At 35.6% G+C, this 25,549-nt stretch overlaps 4 protein-coding genes across 5 annotated transcripts; 3 read left to right on the top strand and 1 right to left on the bottom strand.

The window, feature by feature from the left end:
* Positions 1 to 991: 991 nt before the first annotated feature.
* Positions 992 to 2,042, top strand: LOC108944119 (uncharacterized). Its single transcript, XM_018768845.1, has 2 exons — positions 992 to 1,768; positions 1,860 to 2,042. Exons 1-2 carry the CDS (start codon positions 992 to 994, stop codon positions 2,040 to 2,042), a joined length of 960 nt encoding a protein of 319 aa, XP_018624361.1.
* Positions 2,043 to 2,224: 182 nt separating this feature from the next.
* On the top strand, positions 2,225 to 3,108 carry LOC104090572 (uncharacterized). Its single transcript, XM_009595696.1, has 3 exons — positions 2,225 to 2,456; positions 2,636 to 2,692; positions 2,735 to 3,108. The coding sequence occupies exons 1-3, from the start codon at positions 2,225 to 2,227 to the stop codon at positions 3,106 to 3,108; spliced, it is 663 nt and encodes a 220-aa protein (XP_009593991.1).
* Positions 3,109 to 3,390: 282 nt separating this feature from the next.
* On the top strand, positions 3,391 to 3,906 carry LOC104090562 (uncharacterized). The gene has a single exon (XM_009595685.2). The coding sequence runs from the start codon at positions 3,391 to 3,393 to the stop codon at positions 3,904 to 3,906; it is 516 nt and encodes a 171-aa protein (XP_009593980.2).
* Positions 3,907 to 5,616: 1,710 nt separating this feature from the next.
* Positions 5,617 to 9,168, bottom strand: LOC104090521 (probable serine/threonine-protein kinase WNK11). Of its 2 annotated transcripts, none has more exons than XM_009595641.4 (3): positions 8,974 to 9,168; positions 6,973 to 7,475; positions 5,617 to 6,305 (listed from the first exon to the last, which is right to left on the bottom strand). In XM_009595641.4, exons 2-3 carry the CDS (start codon positions 7,465 to 7,467, stop codon positions 5,928 to 5,930), a joined length of 873 nt encoding a protein of 290 aa, XP_009593936.1. In that variant the 5' UTR covers positions 7,468 to 7,475; positions 8,974 to 9,168; the 3' UTR covers positions 5,617 to 5,927. The 2 variants fall into 2 exon arrangements, with proteins under 2 accessions (XP_009593936.1, XP_009593928.1); XM_009595633.4 differs by lacking the exon at positions 8,974 to 9,168 and adding an exon at positions 8,605 to 8,798.
* Positions 9,169 to 25,549: the final 16,381 nt, after the last annotated feature.

Below are 25,549 nucleotides of genomic sequence, written 5' to 3'. Positions count from 1 at the left end.
ATAGGAAGTCTAGTAGGAAAACCAATGACGGTGGACCAAAACACTGAGAAGAAGGTGGGACTTAGTTTTGCTAGACTGTTAGTGGAGGTGGACATGGAGGTGGACATGAAGGCAGACCTTCCAGATGTAGTGCTATTCAGAAATGAAAAAAGGGTTGTTGTTGAACAGAAAGTTCTCTACGATTGAAAACCAACACTCAGACAACTATTGTAAAAAGTATGGATACTCTAAGGATGATTGTAGGAAAAAGAACCCTCCAAAACTTGCTGAAAAAATACAGGAGGAAAGGGTGTAGGGTGACAACTAGAAGAAGAAAGAAGAGGATAAGCAGAATAGAAATCATGACAAAAAGGCAGTGCAATCTGCAAACAAAGACAACAGTAAGAATGCAGGCTGGATCACTCCTTTGAAGACAGGGAAAGCTCATATCATAGGCTCTCAGCAGGTTGCTAGTGCAAATTCCTTTAAGGCACTTGATAAACCAGGAATTAGTAAGACAAAAGAGATGGTTCCAGTGGCAAAAGTGGGAGGCCAATCCATTCCTTTGTTAGGGGATGGTTAATATTCTTTCTTGGAATGTGAAGGGGCTAAATGCCCCTAATAAGCAAACGGAGACTAAACTCCTTTGCAATGATGAAAAAGTTGGAATGATAGGATTATTAGAAACAAAAATAAAGAAGGATAGAATTGAGAAAGCAGCAGGAAAACTATTTAGTGGATGGAAATATATCACTAATTTGGAGGCTCATTATAATGGGAGAATATGGGTTACTTGGAGGCCAAAGTACTACAGAGTTAATCCAAAAAGTATCACTGCATAGGGAATAACATGTGAAGTTTATTATATCCCTCTCCAAACTCAGTTTGCTATCACCTTTGTGTATGCATTTAACACTAAGGGAAGAAGAGCTTATGGAGTTGGTTACTTGAATAAAACTCAGAATGCAAGTTGCCTTGGCAAATTACAGATGACTTCAATTTAGTTTTAAATATGGAAGACAGGATAGGGGGTAATCCAGTTACATGGGCAGAAGTAGCAGACTTTAACAATTGCATGAGAGAATGTGGATTCTTAGAACTACCTTACCATCGCAGTAAATATACTTGGAATGATAGACATTGTGGGCAAAGAATATATTCTAAAATAGACTGGACTTTCAATAATGGGGAATGGTTAGACCTTATGCCATCATGTAAACCTGAGGGTATAAGTGACCACTGTCCTATAAAGATAACTCTATCAGATGATGTTCCTAGGGTCAAAAGATCATTCAAGTACTACAATGCTTGGGCACAACACTCTCAGTTTAATCAGATTGTAGCAGATTTATGGAGAACACCTATAGAAGGATGCAGAATCTTTCAGATTGTTAAAAAGCTGAAACTACTGAAAAGGAAGCTTAGTGAACTTAACAGTCAATACTTCTGCAATATTGAACAAACAGCTAAAGTTGATAGACAAGCCTTAAAGCAGATGCATGAGATGTTGCAGACTGGTCCTAGTAACCCTGACCTTCAACAGGAAGAACATGAGAAATATCAGAAGTTTAGAGAATCATCATACCTTGATGAAATGTTACTACAGCAGAAAAGTAAAGCTACATGGTTAAGGTTAGGAGATGACAACACAGGGTACTTTTATTCAATAATAAGACATAAAAGACTCAAGTTAGCTACTATTCAATTGAAAGATGACAAAGGGGGTATGTCAGACAGAACCTGGAGTAATTGTAGATCTGTTCCTGAACTACTATCAAGAGTTGCTTGGGCAAAAGGCTAGTATTAGAAGGAGAGCATTCAAAGGCTTCATACAAAATGGTCCCTTACTGACAACAATATTACAACTGGAATTATTGCAGCCTATTGAGGAAAGGGAAGTCAAGAAGACATTATTCCAAATTGATAACAATAAAAGTCCAGGCCCTGATGGGTATAGCAGTGGGTTCTTTAAAGCTTCATGGCACATTCTAGGCAGTGATATTACTGAGGCTATTCTGGATTTCTTCAGGAATGGAAGATTGTTAAAGCAGATTTTCCACTAACATTGCTCTAATTCCTAAGGTAACTAATCCTGAGTATGCCATCCAATTCAGACCAATTGCATGCTGTAATGTCTTATACATATATATTTCAAAGGTGGTTTACAGTAAGCTGAAAGATGTTGTAAACTACTTAGTAGCAGACAATCAATCAATATTTATGCATGGTAGATCCATGATACACAATGTGCTCATTTGCCATGACTTGCTTAGGCACTATAACAGGAAAGACATCACCTAGATGCCTAATAAAAATTGACCTTCGGAAAGATTATGATATGGTCAGTTGGGAGTTCTTAGAAGAGATTCTGCTTGGCTATGAATTTCCAGAAAAATTTGTTCAATTGATTATGGCTTGTGTGACTTTACCAAAATTCTCAATCACTGTTAATGGTGAACAACATGGATATTTTGAAGGTCAGATGGGACTTCGATAAGGTGATCCAATGTCACCTTTACTGTTTGTGTTGGTCATGGAATACCTCTCCAGAACATGTAGGCATGATGGGTGAACTTCCAGACTTCAAGTACCATCCAATGTGTAAACAATTGAAGCTGAACCATCTCATTTTTGCTGATGATTTAATGGTTCAAAGGTGAAGAGAGATCTGATAGAGTAATGGAAGCACTAAAGCATTTTAGTGAGGTGTCAGGTCTGATAGCCAACATGGACTAATCTAACATATTCATGGCAGGGGTAACTGATCAAATTAAGGAGAGATTGTTGGCTGCAACAGGGTTCTCAGAGGGCTCTTGGTACCTTGGCCTTCCTTTGTCACCTAAGAAGTGGAGTAAGCTGGAGTGCCAACAACTGATAGAGAAGATCACTCACAGAATCAATGTAACCTATGCAAAGAAGTTGTCATATACAGGAAGGCTTCAAGTGATAACTGCAGTTTTATTTTCAATATACAGCTTCTGGGGTTCAGTGTTTATTTTACATCAGAGTGTCTTAAAGGAAGTTGATAAAAGATGTCGAGATTACTTATGGGGTAGTTCAGAAGATAAGAGAAGAGTACCATTAGTTGTCTGGGAGAAGATATGTTTTCTAAGAAAAATGGTGGCCTGAACATCAAGGGATGCAGAAGCTGGAATAAAGCTTCAGTTGGGAAACTGTTGTGGTAGCTAACTCAGAGTAAGGACTCATTATGGGTCAAATGGGTGCATGACATCTACATCAAGAATGTTCGTAACATATGGTCTCACACTGTGACCAAAGATTGCAGTTGGTATTGGAAAAAAATGAATTCCCTAAAAGAGAAGATGCAAGAATGGTATGTGCAGGGTAAATATATACTAACTCCTAAAGGGGACTATTCCATAACAAGTAGCTATGGGGGGCCAAGATAAGATGGAGAATGCGAGTCTAATTTGGAGTAAGTTTGCACAGCCAAAGCACAGATTAATTGCTTGGCTAGCAACTAAAAAGAGAATGTTGACAAAAGAAAGATTAGGCCAAATGCGGATTACAGTGACAGATATGGCTTGCTGTTTATGTGATGATCAAGCAATTGAAACAAGCCAGCATTTGTTTGGCAATTGTCCTTGGATACAGGGTATTAGAAGATCACTATTGCAATGGACAGATACTCAGCTGCATGCTGGTGAGCCAAAACTGGTATTTGATTCCATTAGAAGAAAGCATTGGCAGAAACTCAAGAAGGAAGTGATGGCTGCCATATGGGGTGCAACTATTTACCACATATGGACTGCCAAGAATAAAAAATTGTTTCAGAATGGAAATGTACAGGTGGATACTATAGTTACACAGATTAAGAAAGAGATAAAAGAGAGAATTAGTATGATTAAACTGTCAAATAGAGGAAGTATGAGTAGAGGATTCATACAGAGACTATTGTGTAATTAGAGATTTGGAGTCCCAGTTTCTTTGTGGAAGCTAGGAGCTCTTTAGGTGTATTGCTTAATTTTGTTATCAATGGTAATATTCACAGCTGTTACAAAAAAAAGACAATGTTGTTTTACAGTTCACTTAACATATACGTGAATCAATAATTCATTCCAGTATTCCCAACTAAGGAGATATGGTGGGGCAATAGCCATATACTACTGCATAATAATATTATATATAAGCTTTTTCCTCAAATTAAAATTTTTTCTCACTTCACTTTTCCTTAAGTTTTATATTATTGTTTTGCTCCCCTTGCATTGAAATATATTGAGCACACTTATTGATACCGGTACTTTCCTTAAATCAATACCACATTTCACCAAAATCAAAATGAATGTGCTATTTATCTAGATAAAAAGAATTTCCCGCAGGAATTTTCAGAAACCACTATTGTTTAGTGGCTATTAACTTCCTATAGCTACCATATACATAATTACTTCCTATAGCTACTATTTAATTGTTACACGACTGTATTCGATGTATTCACGCTACTGTATTCACGAATACAGTAGCAGAATTCTCCTAAAAATAGGGGAGTCCAGCTGTGCAACTGTATTCGCTGTATTCGCGCTACTGTATTCACGAATACAGTAGCAGAATTCGCCTAAAAAATAGGGGAGTCCAGCTATTTAATAACATAAAGAGGATCAATTAGCGTGTATCACTCCTAATTTAATTCAACAAAATCAATTCTACATAAATTTCGCTGCTACTATGCTGTATTCCATGTATTCGCGCGACTGTATTTATAAATACAATTAGGTCATCCGCCTAAAAATAGGGATTATATCTGTTTAATTGTGTATTCCATGTATTCACGCGACTGTATAAATACAGTGAGGTAATCTGCCTGTATACATTGTATTCAATTCACTGTATTCAATTCGACTGTATTCAAACAACAAAAAATTACAAAGCACAGTGACATTCGACTGTATTCAAAAAATGCAGATCTTCGGAATACATAAATACAAGCGAAAAATAATGTATTTATATAAAAATACAATATATTTGAGTGTATTTGTACAGAATACAATGTATCTGTATCATTGTATGTGACTAAAAAGCAAAGAAGAGAAGAAAGTTCGTCGGAGATGGCTTTTTCCGGCCAAGCAAAATACTGTATACATTGTATTAAAACTAAAAATGGAGACGAACAAAAATCCGGCCCTCAAATCTTCTCCGGCGTAGCCATGGCCAGATCTGTTCGCCTGAGAGGATGAGTCAATAGTGGATGATGACGCCGACGATGATTCCGACGCCGACGATTGTGTTGATTTGAGGGAGAAGAGAGAGGATTGAGAATCTTAGTAATAGAGAGAGAAGGAAGAGAGAGAAAAAGAACATAATGGGCGTATTTCATGCCTCAATGGTAGGTATAAATAAATACCTATTTTGCTATAAAATAGAAAAGGTAGCTATAAGTAATAATATTTTGAAATTGTTTTGATTTATAATAAATATGGTGTAATAATTTGCTATAGGAGGTAAAATTTCCGAGAATATACTGCATGTCAAATTTGTCTGAAAATGTGGAATGCTTCGTACTATAAAATTTTCATACTTAATGTACAAATAGATAGAATAGCAGCAAACAAGCATCTTTCTACTTTCTAGCTTGCATATTCTTGAACTTAGTATCAATGAACTAAATGGTACAAAAGCTCATAATGCAAGAGTCTAGAAAATGAATCTTATATCAAACATATTCAACTATTCTGTGCAAACTTTACATCTCAATGGATCTCTATACAACACTTTCTAACTTCTATTGAGCAGAAAAAGTCTGCGAGCTTGAGTTACAAGAAGACAGCTTTTCTCGAGCTCAATAGTGCTATAAAGGTGTGATACTGAGACTGTCTTTTGTATCTTGCATGATCAAGAACAGAGTTATTCCAAAATAATATTGCGCTACAAAGAAGAATATTACTCAATAACTAGCAAAACTTGAACAAAATGAATCAGCTATCAAAAGATCATTAATTCTCATCATAACTGACAACATCAGAAAGGAATGGATCCTTCAACAGTTCAGCGGCTGAGGGTCTTGCTCTTGGCTGCCCGATGCACCTTAAAATGAAGGCCTTCAACTCAGGATCGCTCACCCTGTTAAGAGCTTGAGGTTTTATTCCAGCAGTTACCATCTTGTATAGTTTGGCTATACCGTCACATTCACTGTAAGGTATCTCAAGAGTAGCCATTTCAATCAAGCACATTGCAAATGAGTATATGTCCACCAACTCGGTGTAGTCCTCTTCATAAAGCTCTGGTGCCATATACTCTGGTGTTCCTAGTAGAGTATGTGCTGCATGGTTCTTCCCCACAATTGTTGCCAGACCAAGATTACCAATCTTTACCTGTGTAAACATGATATTGTTAGGATGTTAAGGTTGATCAAGAGTCTTGTATCTGGTTAAATCTACACTGAAGATCACGAGTGAATACCTTTGAAGCCCGTCCTTCTTAAATTAACCAAACACTTCCAAATGTACTTCACTACGTAAGGGTACATTTTATATGGTAAGGTGATCTTAGACTCCTGCTTTTATACAAAGTTACCAGAATTACACACAGATGTAGATTCGTGATTTTAAGTTAAGGCGCTTAGATTATAACTTCACCTGCTATCCATCATGACAGTAGGTGTAGAGGTAATGCGCCCCACCAACTGCCTAAAGCGTGCGTCTACCCCGATACCCACTCAGCCAAATTTAGGATTTAAGTTCCATAAGCTATCTCTAATAATACTAGCACAAGTTGTCTTCCCCGAGACTAAAGGATATGTAAGAGAAACAGAACCTTTCATTTCCATGAATATGTCAAGAAAGTAAAGAGAGAGGAACTAATTCATTAGGACTGGGCATCATTACATTGTATTTTTTACTAAAGTGGAGCTAAGAAGTATCTGACATTATGTTTTGTACCATGTAGTGTCGCATAGTTATGTCTAGATCATAGAAACATTAAGCCAGTGTTCAATACCTATAGACGGACAACTGAAGTCAGTTGAGACTGAGTTCATACCTTTCCAACATTCCCGTTGATAAAGATATTACTGCAATTGAGGTCTCTATGAATGACACAAGGTTCATGAGTATGGAGATAATCCAAGCCTTTTAGTATCTGTCTTGACCACTTCTTCAAGGCCTTTACCGAAACATGACGATGCTTCTTCCTGTAGTCCCTCAAATTACCAGACGCACATGCCTCAGTTATGAAATTCAGAATGTTCTTCTCACAGTCCTTCCAGAAATGGTACATGACTATGATGTTGTCATTCTTCAAGTTCTTCAGCAACTCGATCTCAGAATATATCTTATTGATGATGAAAGTGTCGCCGTGAAATCTGCTCAATTTAATCTGATTCCAGGCGACTTCCCTGCCTTCCGCAATATCAAACGCCCTATACACCAACTTCTCTGCACCACGGCCTAGCAGCTCTTTGTACCGTCCAAACCTCCCGGATGGATCAACCTCAGCAAATAATTCATTTTCTTGATCAGGATTTGCACTTGGCATTCTGAGTTCTATAAGAGTAAACAGAAGAAGCCTAAGCATTTAGAAGATTCTTCAGAGAAAATCTATTGCCATAATAAGACCTAAGAGATGTGAGCTTGGGCAAATCGCGTGCGAATTCATTACTTTTGGTTCAAATTATTGTATATAAACTGGAAAAACTTGTACAAATATAAACTGGGACACCACCCATTGCTTTCAGTTCAAACTGTTGCAAATAAAGTAATAAGCTTCTGCAAATACATAGGTATCCTAAGTCTGCATCTATTATCATAAAAGTGTACGGGGAAAAATGTGGTATTGTGCTCAGCGGCGGAGTTAGAAATTCTACCAAGGGGACACTACACTAAGAGTTTCCTTATATAAAAGGATTCAAAAAGTTATATATATACAAAACGAAATTCTTTTATCCATATACACAGTCCGGCCAATGGGGGATTCAACTGGACCCCCTTAACCATACATAGCCAGTCTGCTCCCACTGGCTTAAAATCTTAAAGTTGATATAATTCAACTCCATTCTATATTTGCAACAATCATTACCCTCAAAATCACTTATCCTTTTTCAACAAATTGAGCTCAAAGATTCAAAAGCTTCTGACTTTATTGGATGAAATTCATAAGTAGGAATATACAGCAAAATTTTAACAGCAAAAAGATCAATAAGTTCCGATTTAACCAACAGATAAATATTGTACCAGAAAAGAAAAACTCAAAGACACTAATTAAGATGGAATTATAGTAGTGAAAGCAAAAGCAAAAGCAAAACCTTAATTTCATCTAATAAAATAATAACAGCCTAACATATTCAGGTCAAAATCACTATTTATGATCAAAATTTCTGTGGAACCATAAATACTTGTTTGCAATTATATGGACCCTCTTGTAATGATAAATTTCCTAATTTCCAAGAGGCAGAGTTTCATAATCTCTCCTCTAGTCTCCAATTTCAACCCCACAAGAAAAGATTTCTTCCACCAAAGGTTACTGTTGAAACTCAATTTTACTCTGATATTCCTTTTCTTGATAATCTTTAAAGCTTATTCCTTAGGGTATATGATCATCATCTCAGTTGTTTAATCTAAACTTTCCAAGATGGAACAACAAGAATCAAGAAAGAAATAGTAATAATGTATGTACCTATTTTCACAATGAGTAGTGGGTAAAGTTAATATACCGCACGCTGATGAATTTGTTATTTAAAATCTACACTAAAAGATTGAAGAAAGGAAAGGGAAATTGGAAGTAAAACAAGAAAGAGGGAACCAAACAGAATGAAGTGTGATTTAGTTATGGCAATGAGAAATTAAAGAGGAAGGCCTAGCCGCCTATTTATAAAGAAAGCAAGTAAACCAAGAGTTCGAAAAAAGAAAAAAAAACGTAAACTGGGAGTCTTCTACGCACGTATTGCCAAGTGTCGACGTCGTTTCATTCATCAATCAATTGAATTTGTTAATTGTTCAATGAATGGTGTGAAAAAATATCAATTCATAATCATATTACATATACCTTCTGTCACATGTTAAATCATAACTTGCACTTCATTAAATTGCTGCTAATGAGGATTGCACATATAGATTTCCTTTTCTTTTTTTTCCTCTCTCAAGTATATCCGAAGTTGAAATTCCCTCAAAACCTAGAACGTTAGGATACAACAATTTCAATTGTGATATCGTGGCCATTGCTAGTCTCCTAGGAACATTGCCAGAAACAGTGAATTAAAAGGTGAGCGTATGAGGTGGGTCGTTTTACTTTATACCGGAGAGATGTAAGTTTCGAAATATGGGAGGTAAGCCTCATGAACTTATTAAATTTTTAGTTGATAAATTATTAATATTGCATTATTACATTAAAAAAAATATAAAAAATGCATTAACAGTTGAAGGAAATAAAAAAGAATTAAAAACCTCATAGAAAATAAATATATATTATGTTACACAAGTTTAAACAATGAAATACTGTTAAAGTTACTATGAAACATAAATAAACTATAACGTCTTAACTTTCAAATAATTAAAAATTATAATTTCTTAAAAGATATTATCAAATTGCACATTTTACCTCCTTAAAAATAAATAGTCAATAAATTTTATCAATACTGCATTTCAAAATATTACTCCTTCATGAGTAAAAGCAAACTTATTTTTCAATAGCAAAATAATAAATGTATGATAAAATTGAGAGACATAGAACTAATACATGAAGATCAAACAAGTAAAGATATAAATTTTGATTATCTATTTAAAAAAAATATTCAAATGATATTCACCATCACGATATGTTCTCAATTAGTAAATATGCAATACTATGGTTCGTTATTTGAGTTATTCACAAGTTTTATATTGTAACAGATGAAAAAAAATTTAATTATTCATTTGTTAAAAAAATTTGAGAGTCAACAATACTAATTATTGAATTCAACACATGATTTGTATAGCAGTGGTGTAACGACCCGACTTGTCATTTTAAGAATCTATGCCCCATTCAGCTACATAAGGTCTCGAGCAGCTTCATAATATGTATTATGACCCGCGTGTATTGTCGAGTTTGGTTTTCAGAAGATTCGAAATTTAATTTAAAGAACAATTCTCATTTTTGAAGCTTAAATGGAAAGAGTTGATCGGAGAGTTGATTTTTGAGCAACACTATCCCGGAATGGAATTTTGATGATTCCAATAGCTCCGTATGGTAATTTTGGACTTAGGAGCGTGTCCGAATTTTTTTTTTTGAAGTCCGTAGTGAAATTTTGCTTGAAATGGCGAAAGTTTAAATTTTTGGGAAGTTTGACCGGGGAGTTGACTTTTTGATATCGGAGTCGGAATTCAGTTCTGAAAATTTTCATAGATCCGTTATGTCATTTATGACTTGTGTGCAAAATTTGAGGTCAACATTTGATACGTTTCAGCGCAAAATATAGAAGTTAGAATATTTGAAAACTCATAATTCGATTTGATGCGCGATTCGTAATTTCGGCGTTGTTTGGCATGGTTTGAAGCCTCAAATAGGTTCGTATGATATTTTAGGACTTGTTGGTGTATTTGGTTGAGGTCCCGAGGGCCTCAGGTGAGTTTCAGATGGTTAACGGATCAAAAGTTGGACTTAAACAGCTGTAACAATTTTTTTATTCTGTTGGAAATTCGGGGGCAGAAATCGAAGGCCGAGGACCGAAGGCCATGATCGAGGGCCGAGGACCGAGGGCAGCCTGAACAGAATTGTAAGTTATAAAGTAGGGGACTTCGTCCCATTTTTTATTTTTGACAAATTGGAACTTGAGGAGATGCGATTTTTGGGAGATTTTCAGAGAAAATATCGGGGTAAGTGTTCTTAACTCAATTATGGTTAGATTACCCGAATCCATCATTTGTTTTCATCATTTAATTAGTGTTTTGAGATGGAAATTTGGGAAAATTTTTAGAAATCTCATAAAACGAAATTTTGAGATTTCGGAGTCGGATTTGAGTAAAACTGGTATGGCTGGACTCGTAATTGAATGGGTTATCGGATTTTGTGAGTTTCATCAGATTTCGAGACATGGGGCCCACGAGCATTTTTTGAGTTAAATTTCGAAGTTCGTTGGAAAATTAATATTTTCATATGAAATTAATTCCTATAATTAGTATTGACTGAATTGAATTAATTTGAATAGATTTGAGTTGTCCGAATGATTTATTCAAGCAAGACGACTGTTTTGGAATATCGGCCTAACTCCGTAAAGGTATGTATCTTGTCTAACCTTGAGTGGGGGAATTACCCTTTAGACATTGAGTCTTATGTGAAAATTGTGTAATTGAAACCATGTACGTGAGATGACGAGTACGTACTTGGTTTATATGTGCATATTATATCGATTGAAATTTGTAGACGCCCTTAAGTATTAAATTAAAAAATTGTTGTAACTTATTAAATCCCTTATTTGTCATGCCTCATTCCTTATTTGCCGAGGTTGTTTTCATATGATAATTTGGTGTAATTTCCACTTGACTTTTATATGAACTATGTGTTTATTTGAGTTGCCATTTTTATGAAAAACACTTTCATTATTAATTTTACCTACAGATAATTTAAATTGAAAAATTTAGTTAATAAGATGAATAAATCTATTTATTTTTTGAAGTTGTGATTTAAAAGAGGTGTTGTTCCTTGATGAATTACTTTTCAGTTCACGTTGTTGAAAATTTGGAATTGAATTATAAAGGCCGTGAATCATATTGAGGCAAAGTGTCAAATTGTAAAATATTATTCGGTTGAGTTGTTCACTCCCGAATATTTTGTTAAGATATTGTACACATTATGATCGAGTCGTGGACTCCTTATTGTGAAAAAAATATGTATGGTTGATTTTTGTGAAAAGTTATAATATTTGAGCACTTGATGTGCAATTTGTGATATGTTGTAATATTTGAGCACTTGATGTGCAATGTGTGATATATTGTAATATTTGAGCACTTGATGTGCAATTTGTGATATGTTGTAATATTTGAGCACTTGAGGTGCAAGTTGTATTATGCTGTGATATTTGGGCACTTGAGGTGCGATTTGTAAAATATTGTGATATTGTTACGCATGCGGTGATATAAGGTCAGGGTGTTGAAATGCATGCGATGAGATAAGGATGGTTTGAAACGCGTGGCTAGTAGGGGAACTATTAAAAGTCATGCGGTATGATAAGGGTAGCTAAAACGCGAGATGCTATTTCGGAAAAAATGATTTCTTTAAAAAAAATAAAATGTGAAGGCTCCCGCGGTGATATAAGGAAATGAGATATTGTGAATTTATTTATGATTTGGGACTACGAGGCGGTACCTCAGGAGTGCCCTGTTGATATTTCTTTATTTATGTTCTTGTCTTGGTGATTTTGTTTCATTTAATATGTAAATTCTTATCTTCTTCCGTGATATACTAGTTGACTTTATTATTATGTGTTTTGTGCTCCTAGTTGTGTTGTGTTGGCTTTTTACCACGAGACTCTGAAGAGGTATATTTTTGTTTTTTCTTACTGATTTTCGATTATTGAGTTGATTTAAATAAAATAAATTATTATTATATTTTAAATTAAATAGTTTTACATCCAAGTCAGTAGTTTATCTGATGCTTTAATTTAGGTGCAAATGTTATTTTCTTTACCCAAATAATTTCTAAAATAAATTCATTTCTTTGTTGATTTCTTACTTGATTTAAAAATTGTAAACTCACTTTAGTGAAAATAAATTATCATGTGGATCTTATATACATTGATATTATTGGCACGTGAGTTGTCAGTGCAGTTATGATAGAAATATGGGCACGAGGTGCCATAGAAATATGAAAGTGGGCTGAGACCCGTATGTTTATGATTTTGAAATGAGGTGTCATAATGTGATTTTTATTTGAAAGAATTACATTCAAAATATTATTTCAAAGAATTATATTCGGAAGGTATTTATTCGAAAGAATTATATGTGAAAGATTTATATTTGAAGGACATGTTTAATTGATTGTACTTATGTTCCTTATTCGTCTGAGCAATAATTATGATGTTCTTGTTGCCTTGCTGTTATATCACTGGTTGATTTTGTCGTTATCATTGCTAGTTATTTTTCAGTACTATTGTATACTGCTATATTACACAGGTTATTTGACTAGTGAATATCTTTACTGTACCTCGTCACTACTCCACCGAGGTTAGTCTTGATACTTACTGGGTACCAACTGTGGTGTACTCATACTACACTTCTACACATTTTTGTGCAAAATCAGGTATTGGAGATATCGGACTCGGGCAAAGTTAATGTGTTGATCGCAAGGATTCAAGGTAGAGCTGCTTGGTCGTCGCAGTCCCTTGGAGTCTTTCCATTTTATTATACTGTCAACTCTTATTCGAACATTATTGTATATTCGATCTTTAGATTCATTGCATGTATTCAGTTAGAGTTCGTGACTCAATATTACCAATTTTGGGAAGGAGTTATAATTATTTCTGCTGTTGGTTTCGACACGTGTATTAAATTATATGTTTTTTAAAAAATGGCATGAATTGTAATTGTAATTGTCTTACCTAGTCTTAGAGACTAAGTGCCATCACGATGCTTGTGGTGGGATTTTGGGTCGTGATAAGTAGTTGGGCGAGCCCTGAGCGTTGTAACGACCCGGCCGGTCCTTTTGAGAGTAATAGACCCGATCCCCTATTTATTACTTCTCCAATATCTATTTTTGCTATTGTGACTTGCCGGGAAGTTTCGTTTTAGTTTTTGGAGTGTTTTGGGACACTTAGTCCCTAAATGGAGGTTTAAGCCTTAGGATTTGGACCGTAGTCGAAATTGTATAAAGACGACTCCGAAATGGAGTTCCGTCGATTCTGTTAGCTCCGTTGGGTGATTTTGGGCTTAGGAGCGTGTCCGGATTGTGTTTTGGAGATCTGTAGCTCATTTAGGTTTGAAATGGCGAAAGTCGAATTTTTTGAGATTTTGACCAGTAGTGGACTTTTTGATATCGGGGTTGGATTCCGATTTCGGAAGTTGGAATAGGTTCGTAAGGTTGAATATGACTTGTGTGCAAAATATGAGGTCAATCGGACGTGGTTTGGTTGGTTTCGGCATCGGTTGTCGAATTTGGAAGTTTCAAGTTTTTTTTTTTAAAGTTTGAATTGGAGGGTGATTCGTGATTTTAGCGTTGTTTGATGTGATTTGAGGACTCGACTAAGTTCGTATGGTATTTTAGGATTGGTTAGTATGTTTGGTTGAGGTCCCGAGGGCCTCGGGTGAGTTTCGAGTGCTTATCGGACTAGTTTTTGGACTTGGAAGATAGCAGATTTCTGGTGTTTTTGTTGCAGACAATCCTTCATCGCGTTCGCGAGAGAGGTCTCGCGATCGCGTAGAGCATATGGGAAAAGCAACTGAGGTTGTTCTTCGTGTTCACGACGTCGTTCCCGTGTTCGCGAAGGTATGGAACACTAAGGCTACGCGTTTGCGATAAGGACCTCGCATTCGCGTAGAGTCAACGGTCAGATGGGTTCCAGGCATGATCGCCTACGCGTTCGCGATGAGTGTCCCACATTCGCGTAAGGTCAGGCTAGTTGAGCTTCGCGTTCGTGACCAGTTTATCGCATTCGCGATGAGTATTTTTTAGGTCTAAAGCAGCTTGTGCTTCGCGAATGCGAGGCTTTTACCGTGTTCGCGAAGAAGGGCATATCTGGGCAGAATTTAAAGTTCAAAAACGATGGTTTTGAGTTCATATCACAAAATTGAATTGGGAGCTCGGTAGAAGACGAAATTTCGAGAGATTTTCAGAGGGAGTCATTGGGTAATGATTCCTAACTCCTTTATGGTTATAACCCACTAATCTATCATTAATTGTATCATTTAATTTTGGATTTGGGGTAAAATATTGGAAAAAATTGAGAAAAGTTCTTAGACCAAATTTTGGGGTTTTGATCGAGATTTTGGTATCGGATTTGAGTGAATTTGGTATGGTTAGACTCGTGAGTGAATGAGTATTCATATTTTGTGAATTTTACCCGATTCCGAGATGTGGGCCCGGGGAGGCTTTTTGGGCATTTTTTTTCTAATTTCTTTCCTTAGCTTTGATTTCGTTAGATAGATTAGTTTTTTGTAGCTATATTTATGTTATGTAATTGGTTTTGGCTAGATTTGAGCCATTCAGAGTCGGATATTCGTGGAAAGAGCATTGTGACAGATTGATTTGAGCTTGGTTCGAGGTAAGTGGCTTGCCTAACCTTGTGTGGGGTAACTCCCTTTAGGATTTGGTACTGTTTGATATGTGAGCGCCGTGTACGTGAGGTGACGAGTACGTACACGATCTATTTGTTGTAAAACTCCATTTTTTACTAAGCCATAACTTATTTTCTCCTTATTTGAAACACACTAGCATATGTAACTATCCTGTTTAGACTAGAATAGCATGCCTACTTGTTTAACTGCCTATTTGAACTCTGTGCAACATGTTTAGTGAAATTACCTGCTTTCCTTGACTTGAACTTAGTCTAAACTGTAGGATTTTTTGCTATAATTGTTATTTAGGTTGGTTGCACTACATATTTACTTTGGGACTACAGAACGGTATTCTGGGAGATCCCCCTGTTTTGCATATTTATTTTGGGACTACGGAACGGTATTCCGGGAGACCCCCCTGCACATTTACGTTTGGGACTACATAATGGTATTCCGGGAGATCCCCATGTACTACATATTTATTTTGGGACTACTAAACGGTATTTCGGGAGATCCCCCTGCACATTTACGTTGGGATTCCGAGACGGTATCTCGGGAGATCCCCTGCTGTTATCACTGTGTTCTGAGCTGTTGTCTTTCATTGATTCTATTCCTGTTAGATTTTCTTATTTATTTTACTGCGATATTTCATTCTGTCTTATTTCATTATATTTATACCAGTAGGGCCCTGCCCTGATCTCGTCACTACTCGACCGAGGTTAGGATTGACACATACTGGATGTCGTTGTGGTGTACTCACGCCCTTTCCTGCACATGTTTTTCGTATGTAGATCCAGGTTCATCTTACCAGTCTCATCACTAGTTGCAGTCGCTGCTGCTTATTGGAGACTTCAAGGTACATCTGCTCGCACCCACATATCCTTGGAGTCCCCCTCTATCCCCCTATGTTCATTTTTCCTTCTTTCTGTAGAAATGATGTATATAACGGTTAAAACTTCTTAGTATCTTGTGACTTACGATATTCCAGGTTTTGGAAAATTATTTTGTACATTTTCATAGGTGATAATTGTATATGCCGAGTGGCATTCTGTTGCTTATTAGATATTTGTTATTGTTAGTAGTTAATGTTATGCTTTAGTTTCACTTTCGCAAAAGTGATAGGCTTACCTAGTCGTAGAGACTAGGTGCCGTCACGACGGTTCACAGAGGGAGAATTTGGGTCGTGACAGTTGAGCGTTAAGCATGTATATGGCGCACAGTCGAGCGCTTGAGGGCGTAAGCCTCACAAAAATAAGCCCACACATGAGCCTTAAGGCATTTTAATTAGGGGTGTTCGAATCGAACCGAAAAATCGTACCAAACCAAAAAGTAATACCGAACCGATTAAAACCCCTGATTAGGTTTGGTTTGATTTGATTTAGTATTGAATAAAAAAAAATTCGAACCAAATCTACATATAAATATATAATCTTTATATATACTTTTAAGATTTTATATAAAAGTTTCTTTAAAAATGGTCTAGAGAAGTAATATATAATAAAATTATGAAGTGCATTCATTTTTAATTACTCTAAATAATGGGTTGTATCATCATTTTCTTGTCAAGTGTTATTGAAATGCGTCAATAATCTCTTTGTTCTTCCATATTCATATGACAAGATTTCTTATATCTTTTTCAAATTTGAAATGGTATTTGGATAATTTAAAATTAACTAGTTATTTAGGTATCATATTAATTTTTATATTTAATTATTAAATTCGGTTAATCTTGAAAGAGTACATCAACAAAAATTTATTGTTACACGACTAAGAAAATAACTATCATGTGTTACTAAAATAGTTCTCCCATAAGAATATTTTAATAGATCATATGTTTGTTAATTATTTTTAATTTTTACTAAATATATATTCACTTATCGATTTTTTTACCTTGGCGTAACTGGTAAAGTTGCTGTCATGTGACCAGGAGGCATGAGTTCGAATCATGAAAATAATCTCTTGCAAAAATGGAGGGTAATACTGCGTACACCAGACCCTTGTGGTCCGACCTTTTTCCAGACTCCCCGCATAGCTGGAGCTTAGTGCACCGGGCTGCCCTTTGTTTTTACTTATCAAACTTTATAACTTTAACAAAGATAAAATTGAAATAATATTCATGTAACAAAAAAAATTTAAAAAATCCGATAAAACCAAATCAATCCAAACAGATATAGTAGGAGTTTGGACATAAATTCCAAGATTTTTTTTCAAATTTGGAATTTCACTAAAATTTGATTTGAAGATGAAGTTGTGCTTGGTTTGGTTTTGCTATAAACTAAACCAACTCAATCCATATACATCCCTAATTTTGATAGGGCCTCGCCCCGAGACGAGCCTTAAAGCGAGTCCCATAAAAGCCTAAGAGAAAGAACTTCTTTCCATCTTACAGAAGGGGCTTTTGCATCTATACCCGATTTTAGGGTCATAATTGAACCTATGCCCACTTTGCAAAAAATTTTGCAAGCCAATCCACTTTAAAATCAATTTCAGACTTATCGGATCTGAAGTAAAAAAAATTTAGTCTGAAGTAAAAAAATTGCACTTCAGATACACTTAAGGCCAGATAGGTCTGAAGTGCAACCAATGGTATCATGCACTTAAGGCCAATAAGTCTGAAGTAAAAAATTGCACTTCTGATGCACTTAAGGCCAAAAGGTCTGAAGTGCAACCAATGGTTTCATGCACTTATGGCCAATAATTATGAAGTGAAAAATTGCACTTCAAATGCACTTAAGGCCAAAATGTTTGAAGTGCAACAAACGTTTTCCTACACTTAAGGACAATAAGTCTGAAGTGAAAAATTACACTTCAGATGCACTTAATGCCAAAAGGTCTGACTTGCAACAAATATTTTCCTACACTTAAGGCTAATAAGTCTAAAGTAAAAAATTGCACTTCAGATGCACTTAAGGCCAAAAGGTCTGAAGTGCAACCAACGTTTTCATGCCCAGAAACAAAAATTTATTTTTTAAATTTTAACAATCCAATATACGATTTAATACCTAAATCTACTCCAAATGAACTCAAATTTGAAACATAACCTCTAAATATCATCAAGAACAAACCTCAATCATCAATTTGTCAAAACAACAATAAATCTAACGAACCCATCTTGCAATTAAGAAAAAAAAGAAGAAGAAACCATAAGCAATAGTAAAAAATAAAATAAAGCGCCATAATAACTCACAACTGTAAAATATCATAAACTACCTTAAAATAAGTGCATAAATACCATATAAAATCATTGTTACCCGAAGAAGAAGAAGAAGAAGAAGAAGAAGAAGAAGAAATAAGAGAAAAATGCCTGAAGTTGTTTAAAATTTAAAAAGTGGGTACAAATTAAATGGGGGCTACAAATAGGGCGCCCCATGCAATTTTTACCTTACAGAACGATCATGATATTTTGGAAATTGAAGTAATTCCTATATTACAGAGTATGTTAGTATGAAATCAAATCACCTTAATATTTTTATTTCGTATCAATTCTAATAAAAAAAATAGAACACTTGAAATTGAGGTACGTATCCTCTTTGTGTGTTTCTTTTACATTCTATTTGGATCATTGTTACCTATCATTTTATAATATATCGTATTGTACTGTATTCTACTGTATTGTGTTGTATTGTATTGTATTATATCATATCGTTTTATGAATACAGTATTTGAATAGATTGTATTGTTTGTTGTTGTTAAATAATATTTTGCTGTTTGGTTTGACTGTATCGTTCTGTACTGCAACTGATAAGTTTACAAAAATACCCTCAACTATTTTAAATATATAATTTATCAAGAATTACACATAAAAATAATTTAAGAAAACCCCTTTCTACTAATTTATCACCAATTATGTCTTATATAAAATTTAAGCAATTAAATTCATGCAAATTCTATCAAAATTAGTGAAACAAGTTAATAATATTAAAAATAATAATAAGTAACTATATTCATAATTAGATCATAATAACAATAAAATAAAAATAAAATGAAAGTACACTCCATTCAAAATTTAGATCATAAGTAATATTTCCTAACAACATGACATATAATCCATAACTTAAAGAATATAACATAAAGATTTTCTAACAACGTGACATATAATCCATAATGAAATACTTATATTATTAGGATTAAAAAAAATGATGATAAAGAAACGAACGAAGGAGTTATCAAAACAAAGATAAATAATAACACTTTGCATACTTGAAAACAACTAATATAATACAACTAATTGGAGATAAAGTAATTAGAATTGGAATTACAAATCAAAGTAAAATAAAGAATGAAACAAAAGGAAGGCAAAACCAATACCTGGCGTTGAAGTTGGAAGCGACAGAAGGAAAAAAGAGTTAGGTTATAGGTTGGAGTTAAAATAAAAATAAAAAAAATAAAAGGTAAAATAGAATTATAAAGTTATAAGTTAGGGCATAATTGGAAAAAAAAATAGGAAACAATCCAATCACACCAAATCAGTTGTTTCAAAAAATGAAATTTTTTTATTGTTCTGGAATAATAGATTTAATAATACAATACAATCAATTTTAACTAAACAATCAAAACAAACATTGTTATAGAATAACAATACAATAAGATACAATGGGTAACAACCATCCAAACAAGCTGTTAAAATAATTATGTTTATTCATACTATATAATTCTTCTCTTTGGGAAATGTTTTCCCGCGAGAGGCAATGAGATATTTTTAAAAATGGATATTTTCTATTGCCTAGATCAGATGCGGCTCAACCCAATTCGGGGCCTAAAACCAAACTACAATGTGAGACCTTAAGTTTTTCTATAGAAAAAAACTCTTGTGTCATTATTTTTATATGAAATCTATTTCCAAGCTTTGTGAGTTGCAAAGTTCATAATAATTTTTTATAACCTATTTCTTCTAACAATTCCTTTTCAATTGATAAAATGGCTAATCCATCGAATCTCTCTTGTGACGTTGTCAAAATATAAACAATAACGGATTTTAAATAAAAATTAGTAAAAGGTTAGGATAAAAGAACTGTCACGACCCAAAATCACCTAGTCGTGATGGCACCTAACCCAACCTGCTAGGTAAACCAACCAATAAAAGTCACAACAAAATTGAGAAAATGACCACCATATATATATATATATATATATATATATATATATATATAAACTACAACTGAATTCAATACAATCATCCAAAGGACTAGTAGTACAAGCCATGAGCCACTATGATTAAAATTTCAAAAATGATATGAAGAATAAATACAATATTTGTTTGAAATTTAGATAAACAGAGTTAAAGTCCTAAACTACCCTGAACAAGAGGTAGCTTGAATCTGGAAGACTGGAGCGTCTTCAATGCCAAGCTTTGCCTTCCACTACTATACATCTCCAAGATCTCCACGCAAGGTGCAGAAGTATAGTATGAGTACAGTCGACCCCATGTACTCAGTAAGTATCTTGACTAACCTCAGTGAAGTAATGACGAGGTTTTTTAGTTAAAAGATACTCATTGATATAACATGTGTAGTAGATTTACAATAGAAACAATACTAGAAATAATAGTGCCACAACCCAAAATCTACTATAGATTTTGATGATGCCCAATGTCGCCATTAGGCAAGCTAACGGTGAACTATCAGCTTAATTATTCATTTTATCATTTTTAAAATCATGAATCTTATTAGATAGAGAGATCAATACAATAAAATTAGTAGGTACTTACAATTTAAATGAAGTATAAAGTAAAAGTGTGTCAATGTAAGCAACTATACACAAATCTAGAACTGTAACGACCCTGCAGGTCGTTTTGAGTATCACAACCCAGTTCCCCCATTTACTACTCAATTTATGCCTCACAGTTGATTTATAACTTATCGTGTTAGTTGGTTCGGGTCCGAAAAGATTTCGGAGTGAAATGAGACACTTAATCTCATAATTGAAAACTTAAGTTGGAAAAATTGACCGGATATTCACTTATGTGTAAACAACCTTAGAATTTAATTCTGATGATTCCAATAGCTCCGTATGGTGATTTTGGACTAAGGAGCGTGTCCGAAAAAGTATTTGGAGGTCCGTAGTGGAATTAGGCTTGAAATGCCGAAAGTTGAATTTTTGAGAAGTTTGACCGGGGGGTTGACTTTTTGTTATCGAGGTCGGAATAAGATTATGGAAATTGGAATAGCTTCATTATGTCATTTATGACTTGTGTGCAAAATTTGAGGTCAATTAGACTTGATTCGATAGGTTTCGGCATCGAATGTAGAAGTTGGAAATTTCATAAGACTAAAGTTTCAAGTGAGTTTGCACAAGACCTAACTTTAAATGAGTATAACTCTCATGATACGAAATATTATATGTTGTATTACCTATCAAATGAAAGATATTTGAGTCTAGTTTCTAAAGCTTCAAACCGTTTGTCATTTGGACATTCCTACAAGAGGTTATGACCAAATTAGCACAGGCTAGAAAATACAACTCTGAGACCAATTATGCGATCACAAAACAGTTATACGATCACAGAACTGCTTCTGCGACCACCAAACTGGTTGCAGAATGGACCAGAAGAGCCCAATTTTGGGTGCCAATTTTGCGATCAATTTTGCAGCCCGCATACCCATTCTGCGGTCCATTATGCGACCGCAGACCTGCTTTCGGAGGGTTAATTTTTTTAATTTCACAACACGACCCCATTTTGATAAATAGGCTTTGGGGAAATTATCTGATGATTTTAGAGAGAAGTGAGAGTGTTCTAGAGAGAGAGGAAGTAGATGAAGTGTCTTGTTCATCAAATTCTTGTCCAAGCCTTGAAATCCAACAAGAAATCCCTCAAGCTCTTCATCAAAGAGGTAAGGTTCTAACCCCTAATCTTCAGTTTCGAGTTTGGGTAATGATGGGTGATTAAGAGTATGATTCTTGGGTGTAATAGTATTATTTATACATATCGATAAGGTTTATGGAAAGAGTGTTGAGTTAAAATGGGTAAAGATTGGGTTGAAAATGGTACAAATCTTCAAAGACTTCAATTGAAGATTTGAGGGTCGAGTTGATGTCGAAATTTGGTGAAATTTATATGGTTGGACTCATGGTTGGATGGACGTTAATATTTTATAACTTTTGTCGGGTTCCAAGATGTGGGCCCCACAAGCGATTTTTGAGTGTAATTTCGAATTTTTGGAAAATATTAGTATTTTGATATGGAATTAATTCCTATAATTTTTGTGGGCTGAATCAAATTAATTGTGACTAGATTCGAGCCATTTGAAAGTTGATATGCGCAGAATGGAATTTCTGGAGCATTGCTTAGCTTGCTCGACATTGGATTTTTCTTGTTCGAGGTAAGTAACTCTTCTAATCTTGGAGTTGAGGGTATGAACCCTGAATATATGTATTTCGTGAGTTGTTGGGAGGTGACGCACATGCTAGGTGACGGGCGTATGGGCGTGCACTATAGAAATTGTGACATAATTGTTTCTGTGGAATTTTGTAGTTAAATGATCTTGGCATTTTCCATGCGGTTTTATGAGTTAAAGAAATTAAGCTGAAAAGCATATTAAAAATCATGTTGAGGCTATGTGCCAGTATTATTGGGACCCACAGAGGTCATATTATTGTGAATTATTTATTTTAAATTGAAAATTTATACTCAGTCATATTCATATCATTACATATCTGTCACGACCCAAAACTAACCCCCTGTCGTGATGGCGCCTATCGTGGAACTAGGCAAGCCGACTCATTTCCAAAACAAAATGATATTTTCATTTCAAAGATAATTTCAAGGTTATTTAACATAAAAACCTCCATTTAAAAAGTTCAAATCAAAGAAAAACAGAAGTGCGGAAAAGAAAAGCCCGACATCGGGGTGTCACTAGTCATGAGCATCTACTATAATCTGTCTAACAATATCAAGGCTAACTCAGCCTGGAAAAATAGCTAAATACTACTAGAGAAAGATAAGAGGGAGAAGAGAAGGGACTGCGATCGCTAAACAGCTACCTTACTATCTCCAAAACAATCTGCAACCAGAACACTCAATAACCGCTACCGTATCCAGCCACACCTGGATCTGCACACAAGGTGCAGGGAGTAACGTGAGTATGCCAACTCAGTAAGTAACAACAATAAATAAAGACTGAGCAGTAGTGACGAGCAATAAAGCATATAACGTTCATATCAGGAAATCTCAGTAAAATACCTCATGCTCTTAAAAATCAGGATTTAAATCAAACATCTCGTTTAAACCCAGTTCCAATAAAAATCATTTTTATTTTCCAATAGTTTTTCAAACAAAGGCTCATTGCAAAAGTGAGCAAAAATGATGAAATCATAAACAGCCACTCGGGCAGACCTCACAGTCACTCGTGCCACTCGGGCAGACCTCACAATCACTCTTGCCACTTGGGCATACCTCACAATTACTCTTGCCACTCGGGCATACCTCACAATCACTCTTGCCTCCCAGTCACCCAGCACTCGGCACTCAGTAGGTACCTGCGCTCACTGGGGGTGTGTACAGACTCCGGAGGGGCTCTTTCAGCCCAAGCGCTATAATCTGCTCGGACAACTCACGTGCGATAATAATAAAGTATGCTGCAGGCGGGCAGCCCCGATCCACACTCATCCTCACCAATCAGGCCCTTGGCCTCACTTAGTCACAAGTATGCTGCAGGCGGGCAGCCCCGATCCACACTCATCCTCACAAATCAATCCACTCGGGCATTTCAGTAAAATAGGGCATTCTGCCCAAAACATTTATATGCATCAAAATAGAGTCATAAAACTGAGTTATGCAGTAAACCAGTATAAACATGACTGAGTATAGATTTTTCAATCGAAAACAATGAGAGGATGATATGAAACAATCCCTAAGGGTCCAAACAGCATTGGCGCAAGGCCCAAACATGGCATTCAACCCAATTTACATAAAATCTTTCTAAATCATATAAGTATCAATGGTTTCAACAAAGTATGCAACTTTACAGTTGCTACGGGGCAGACCAAGTCACAAATCCCCAATAGTGCACGCCCACACGCCCGTCACCTAGCATGTGCGTCACTAAAAATAGTAGAATGATACAAAATCCGGGGTTTCATACCCTCAGGACTAGATTTACAATCGTTACTTACCTCAAACCGGTCAAATCTCTACCCCGCAATGCTCTTGCCTCTGGACTCGGCCTCCAAATGCTCCAAATCTATTCACAATCAGTATAATACCATCAATATACGCTAATGGAATGAATTCCACAAGAAAAGCTTCAAAATTAGACCAAAACCCGAAATTGGCTCAAAATTCGCCTGTAGGGCCCACGTCTCGGAACCCAACAAAAGTTACAAAATCCGAAAGCCCATTCAACCACGAGTCTACCCATACCAATTTTACCGAAATCCGACCTCAACTCAACCCTCAAATCTACAAATCTAATTTTCACATTTCTAAGTTTCAATCTCTGATTTACGCCTCAAAATCATGTAATCTAGTCGGATTACTCGATGATAATTCAATATTATGGAGTAGAAATGATCACAAGGGACTTACCTCAAGTTTTCCTTGAAAATATATCAAAAATCGCCTCTCCCCAAGCTCCAATTTGTCAAAAATGGCAAATGGGATGAAGTCCCTATTTTTATAATTTTGCCCAGACATCCTCGGTTCTGCCTCGATCTTGGCCCTCGATCTTGGCCTTCGATCCTGGTCCTCGATCCCGGTTCTCGATCTGGAGCTCGATCGTGGCCCTCGACTCTGTGCTCGATCTGGGATTCGATCGTGGCCCTCGACCCTGAGCTCGATCGTAGCTTCGATCGTGGCCCTCGACCTCAACCAAATATACCAACAAGTCCTAAAACATCAAACGAACTTAGTCGAATCCTCAAATCACCTCAAACAACGCTAAAACCATGAATTACACCCCAATTCAAGCCTAATGAACTTTGAAATTTCTAATTTCTACAAACAACTCCGGGACCTATCAAATCACGTCCGATTGACCTCAAATTTTGCACACAAGTCCTAAATGACATAACAGAGGTATTCCAATTTTTAGAATCAAATTCCGATCCCGATATCAAAAAGTCAACCCCCGGGTCAAACTTCTCAAAAATAAAACTTTCGGCATTTCAAGCCTAATTCCTCTACGGACTTCCAAATAATATTCCGGACACGCTCCTAAGCCCAAAATCACCATACGGAGCTATTGGAATTATCAAAATTCAAATCCGAGGTCATTTACATATAGGTCCATATCCGATCCACTTTTTTAACTTAAAATTTTCAATTATGAGACTAAGTGTCTCATTTTACCCCGAGTTCCTTCCGGACTCGAACCAACTAATCCGATATAACTTAATATAGCTGAATAACATAAAAAGAAGTAGGAATGGGGAAAACATGGTTA

This window comes from Nicotiana tomentosiformis, chromosome 5 (assembly GCF_000390325.3).
Source record: "Nicotiana tomentosiformis chromosome 5, ASM39032v3, whole genome shotgun sequence".
Lineage (NCBI taxonomy): Eukaryota > Viridiplantae > Streptophyta > Magnoliopsida > Solanales > Solanaceae > Nicotiana > Nicotiana tomentosiformis.
Note: the sequence above shows the minus strand (reverse complement) of the source record. Positions and strands in the feature narration are given on the sequence as shown.

Coding starts and splice junctions, on each gene's coding strand:
- LOC104090562 (XM_009595685.2), top strand. CDS start 3,391: ATGGAGAATGCGAGTCTAATTTGGAGTAAGTTTGCACAGCCAAAGCAC.
- LOC108944119 (XM_018768845.1), top strand. CDS start 992: ATGGAAGACAGGATAGGGGGTAATCCAGTTACATGGGCAGAAGTAGCA. Junction 1,769..1,859: donor TACTATCAAGAGTTGCTTGG/GCAAAAGGCTAG, acceptor GAATTATTGCAG/CCTATTGAGGAAAGGGAAGT.
- LOC104090572 (XM_009595696.1), top strand. CDS start 2,225: ATGTGCTCATTTGCCATGACTTGCTTAGGCACTATAACAGGAAAGACA. Junction 2,457..2,635: donor ACAACATGGATATTTTGAAG/GTCAGATGGGAC, acceptor AATGGTTCAAAG/GTGAAGAGAGATCTGATAGA. Junction 2,693..2,734: donor GCATTTTAGTGAGGTGTCAG/GTCTGATAGCCA, acceptor TATTCATGGCAG/GGGTAACTGATCAAATTAAG.
- LOC104090521 (XM_009595641.4), bottom strand. CDS start 7,467: ATGCCAAGTGCAAATCCTGATCAAGAAAATGAATTATTTGCTGAGGTT. Junction 6,306..6,972: donor TCAACGGGAATGTTGGAAAG/GTATGAACTCAG, acceptor ATGTTTACACAG/GTAAAGATTGGTAATCTTGG.